Source organism: Diabrotica undecimpunctata, chromosome 7 (genome assembly GCF_040954645.1).
Source record: "Diabrotica undecimpunctata isolate CICGRU chromosome 7, icDiaUnde3, whole genome shotgun sequence".
NCBI lineage: Eukaryota > Metazoa > Arthropoda > Insecta > Coleoptera > Chrysomelidae > Diabrotica > Diabrotica undecimpunctata.
This window is the reverse complement of record NC_092809.1, coordinates 64368109-64373614: the sequence shown is the minus strand read 5'-3', so window position 1 is coordinate 64373614 and position 5506 is coordinate 64368109. Positions and strand designations below refer to the sequence as shown.

General features: G+C 34.5%; 1 protein-coding gene across 1 annotated transcript; it reads right to left on the bottom strand.

Annotated features, from left to right (window-relative positions):
* Positions 1-1247: 1247 nt before the first annotated feature.
* On the bottom strand, positions 1248-4471 carry LOC140446409 (uncharacterized). Its single transcript, XM_072538956.1, has 2 exons — positions 4418-4471; positions 1248-2861 (listed from the first exon to the last, which is right to left on the bottom strand). The coding sequence occupies exons 1-2, from the start codon at positions 4469-4471 to the stop codon at positions 1248-1250; spliced, it is 1668 nt and encodes a 555-aa protein (XP_072395057.1).
* Positions 4472-5506: the final 1035 nt, after the last annotated feature.

Sequence of the window (5506 nt, the reverse complement as noted above, 5' to 3'; positions counted from 1 at the left end):
TTAGTACTGCAGCGAGTATATAAAGTCCCAAGAGCTCCTTCGGTTCTTTAAGATTGGTTTCAGATGTTCTTTGGGCAGCGTTATGATATTTTTTATTTTTTCGGTTTATTTCTTAATTTGTATATGTCACTATTTTAGTTAGCATCGAATCGGTGAAAAATATTTTGAATGCACACAAAGGTTCTAAAATGCCTCTGACTTTAGTCTTAGAACCAGGCCTTACATAGACAACGTTGATTGCAGGTGTCTTACCGATTGCTTGTGGCGTGGTTTTCTAAAGATATCTATTTTTGCCCATAAGAGTATCTCCATCTGGAACTATAATGTATTCGAGATCAATAGCGCCAAATTAAAAATTATTGAGATTAGTTTAACAATTGGCACAAACCAAGTTAAATAAATACCTTTAGAAAATTGGTACTGGAGGGCTCCCCACTCTGCACATGGTCTGGCTGGATCATTATTTCAGTATCGACAGCAACATCCTATAAATTACAAAAATAAAATTCATTCACGGCTAGCCAATGAATTACAAAATCAACCTACTCCTTTAAAACTCATACTAGGTGACACTTCTTCTTGTGTCCTAGAAGCGTTTGAAAGTAGTCTTCGCTTTTTTGTAGGCATTGTAGTACTTTTTGTATTTTTCCATATACATCTTAAAAATTTTTCCATGTCATTCTCCACATTTTCTTCATCGGGATCAACAATGCTGTCATCAGAATCACTATCAATTCCAGCGCAATCCACTTCAATATGATCTTCTTCCTCACTCTCGCTACTCTCGTAAATCAACCATTCAAATTGAGCATATGTTAGCGCCTTTCTAGGGGAGAGTAACATAAGATGGGACACTTTTTTTGTTCCAACGAATTTTAAACAATCATTAAGGCAAATGAAAAAACAAAATATGGAAACAGAAACTTTATAACATTGACAAGAAACATTTTCATAGATAATATGTAAAAAAACAAAACTTTTTTTTCTAATTTAAAATGCAAAAAACTTTGCAAATGTCCCATTTTAGGCAACCTATATCCTAAAATGGGACATGGGGTTACTCAAAAAGGGACACTAAGTACAACAGTTGATACATGTGAAATAAAGTTCATCTAAAATTCCACAAGTTTCATTTGCCCAAAGGCAACAGTTTTTGCACTGATACCAGTCCTCTTTGCTAGATGCGTAAATACATTTACACACTGCACACAACTCCTTTTCTTCGCGCTCTTTTTTTTGTTCTGAGTCTAGCTTTCTTTTGCCTTTTCCACTTTTATTTTTTGTATTTTCATTCGCTTCAAGTTCATTTTTATACGGAGACTCAGTAAGAATGGTTGATGGTAGGGTGATGAATTAGAATTCATTTTCTTTTTTCTGCTCCGGGCTACTGGAACAGGACTTATCTGCAATATGCTGATATGCTTTTTCTGAGATTTTTCACTTTCGTCCTGGATTTTTGATGTTGAAGGTTGTGGATTATTTAAGATTCCGGCGTTTTCCTTTGATTTTTTCTTATTCGGGATATTTAGTGACTGATCTTTACCCAGAATGGACACTTCATTGGTGTTACTTTCAATAACTAGAGGGGGAGGGGCTTCAGTTCTGTCGTTTTCTTCCAAAGGTAATTCTGTCGTTTTACTTGGATCAAATTCGTATTCCTGAAATATGTCGGGGTTGTATGGCCATATGCCAGCTGCTCTAAAACCATTCATAGCAGTTTTAACAGAGGCTGCCTGTGAAAAAGCATCAGTTACCGCTGCAGCAACTTGATATATGCCAAAAGTACGTCCAGGGTGGTTTTTCATCCATCTATTTAGCCCAGCGTCGTAGAATGTCATAAAAGGTTTAAAAAATGACACATCTAATGGCTGCATTTTGTGCGTGCAATGAGGAGGCAAGCTTAAAAGGATAAGATGGTTTTCTCTTGCAAAATTGATTACGTCTAAGCTTTTGGTGTGCGAGACATGACCGTCTAATATTAATAGGACTGGTTTTTCGGCAGTAGGTCTTACATTATCCACAAAATATTTCAAATATTTCAAAAAAACGTCGCGGTCCATCCAGCCCTTATCTTGAGCAAATGCTACACTTCCATTGGGAGCATTATCCATAAGCTCAGGTTTTATCCTCTTACGAGCAAAAATAAATGCTGGTGCTAGAAAATTTCCCGTCGCACTCATTGCACAGACGAGTGTGGTGTTCACTCCTCGTTCGGCACTTGTTAGCCCTCCTACCTGTCGTTTACCTTTCTGAGCTAGTACTTTAGACAGCTTTTGTACTGTTGTTACTCCTGTCTCATCCACATTCCATATTCGATCAGGAGACAAATCATACTTGGCAAAGATGGCTTCTAAATTTTTGAAAAATGTCGAGACAGCATTTTTGTTGAAACCCGTCGCCCTTGCGTAGGACGTTGCTTCTGGTTTTCTAAGAGAAATGTTCGAATGACGGGACAGGAAACAATAGAGCCATTTTTTGGAAGCCATTCTTGTCACTTGGTTGAAGTTGTTGGGGATGCCGTTAATTGCAGCGAAATCGAAGGCTAATCGACGAAGTTCTTTATAGGAAACTCCAAAGAATCTTGATTCCATTTCCAAAACGTATGCTATAATTTCCTGTTCTTGCTGTTCATTGAAAACGCTACGAAATCTGCCCAGATGTTTTTCGCTGTTCTGTACCGTTTTATTTTTATTTCCCGTTCTTCTTGCGAGGGTACTTTTTGGCACATTGTAACGTTCTGCCGCGTCTCTGATGGAAAGCTCTCCTTTATGGACCTTGACAATCGCCTGCGACATATCTGTTTGAGACCACTTGCCGCGATTGGTTTTTCTAACATATTTGTATTTTTCTAAGTTGGGCATCTAGAAACAAGAAAAAATGCTGTTTACTATTCACATAGTAACTCTTTAAATAACCCTACTAACCGATAACACTTTATAAAAATATGTTTTATTTTTATTGTAATGCATACCAAATATAAGAGAAGAAAATAGAATAAGTTACCTAAGATGGGACGTCTCGACTTAGGAAACTTCTTTCTGTCCCATCTTAGGAATAATGAATATACAAAAAAATTTCATAACCCTACTTATCAGCAGTCGAAAATAAAATCATGCAACCATAGCAATATGTACAGTATAAAGTACCTAATGTTATGCCAAATAAAGAAATAAAACGCACTTACATTTTCCGAGTAAAAACACGCCTCGAATAAACCAGAATATTTTAACGAATGGCACGATAACAAGCAACGGCTTCTCACAGGACACTGCGAGATCGATGATGGCCGATATTCGTAAAACTTGTTCATACTGAAGGAAGGTTTCCGCACGGGACGGTAGATGTCAGTAGCCTCACAGAATAGACGGGCAAATTACGTGTCTCATCTTAGGTTACCGTCCCGTTTTAGGTTACTCTCCCCTACTTATTTTATAATAAAAAAATGTCCGATAAAACTCTTGACTTGTCAAATTAACGTACGTTTATTTATCTATTAATTCTCTTCACACGTTAAATTTACGTGTTGACCCTCAGGGATCGCGACACACTAGCACCTACTTAGTCGAGATTTATATTACAACTGGCAAAAAATATTACCAATAGAATAGCCACGATACACTTACACCGGTATGCTAGATCAAAATCCTAAACGCGTCGGCTTGGCGCAGTGACGTCATGGCGAAGCAAGAATAACGCGCGAAACACATTAGATAGCTATTATTCGTAGCTTTTGTTAACGTTTAGATATATTAATTCGCCGGTGATTTATTTGAAATTAACGTTTGTGTATAAAACTAAATAGGTAATTATAGTTATGCCTGGGTGTGCCGTTTTTGGATGTGGCAATTATAACAGAGAAATAAAAGGGACTGATATACGACAAGACTAAATAAATTTAAAAAATGGTAAATGTCTCTTTATATTAATAGTGTGTAAAAATTTGCATAAAGAGGAAAAGTTTGTACCAAAATAATTTCTCAATAACGCTTAAACATGTAAGGAGATAATTATATTGTATTTGAGTAAATTTACATATAAGCGTTTATGCAAAATTTTTGAATATACCTAGCATATAATATATAAAATAATATTTTAAATACCATACAGCATGCATCTGTTCAACACATTTCGATGAGAATTGTTTTGAAATATCTATAAAACAAAGATATTTTTCACATTTTATGCCGCCAAGTATTAGGAACCTTAAACCTGATGCTGTTCCTACAATAAATCTTCTTATGTATTGTGTTGAACGCAGAGAAAAAATTAACAAATATGCTTTCAAATATATAGCTGGATATGTTACCTATAAATTCCAACTTAGGATGTAAAGCGGATAACATAAGCATTACTGGCATGCCGGATTGGATACAATTTATTTCAAGAGGTGGTTTATTAAATCCTAATGACGACTTACTTTTTGCTGTACAAATATTGGATCATGTATTTCATCCAAGGCATGGGTCTTCATTATCACATGACACCAATTTATTTAAAACTTTAACTGCTAGGACCATGGCAAAATTAGAAGAAAATAATAATACCATACCGTATGAAGTAGTCTATTGTTTAAGCAAAACACGTACATATATAAGATTAAGACATCTTAATCAAAAAATTAGCTTTGAAAACTGCAAGAGAAAATTAGAAAAAAAAATGTCAACATTTACAAATTGCAAGAAATAAGTAATAAATTCATGGCGAGCATTCATTTGAAAAGGGCAAATATTATGCATTGTGCGTTTTTCATTGTAACTTCCCTATTTTTTAAACTAAATCTGTAAAATTTTAATATCTGTAATATTGGTTGAGTTTGTAATTTATAATGATACACATTTGTTTTCTTTTTTTTTATTCTCAACATATTATAAACTAAATATTTTCAAAAATTATGACATTTGTTTTAGACAAAAACCTTAGCCTTTTCAGTTCGCGATTAGTCATTAATTTTTTATTTATTTATTTTTATTATGTGTTTAGTGGAATTATATTTATGTAGCTCTTGATACAATTTAAATTAGCATTACAATATATTAATTAATCTTAATCATCTAAATGCTTTCTTTATCTTATTTTAGGCCAATTAAACTCATAAACCAATATATTATGTGATATTATATTTAAGTTGCTTCGCCGTGACGTCAAAGTGTGAGAGTAATAGACTCAATATTCATTTGCTCTCTCTGCGCGTTAGCATACCGTTGTAAGTGTATCGTGAGAATAGCCTACTCGAGGCACTGCTAGTACCACCGAACAACAGTACTTGGAGTGGGGGAGTTAACGCATTTGACAGTAATTAGCGAATTTTCTCAATGATACGTAATTTGTACGTACAAGAGTGTTCTAGGGTTAAACGAAAAACTGATATACTTAAAATGTGAATGAACAATCATTCAAATACACCTTTATGCTAAAATTAGCTAAAATATCAATTATTGATAATATACCAAAAAAATTTTGGACAAACTGCATTTAGATTGATATCCTGAAACAAAACGCATTTTGA

Coding starts and splice junctions, on each gene's coding strand:
- LOC140446409 (XM_072538956.1), bottom strand. CDS start 4,471: ATGAAGACCCATGCCTTGGATGAAATACATGATCCAATATTTGTACAG. Junction 2,862..4,417: donor CAATATTTGTACAGCAAAAA/GTAAGTCGTCAT, acceptor TCTTGTTTCTAG/ATGCCCAACTTAGAAAAATA.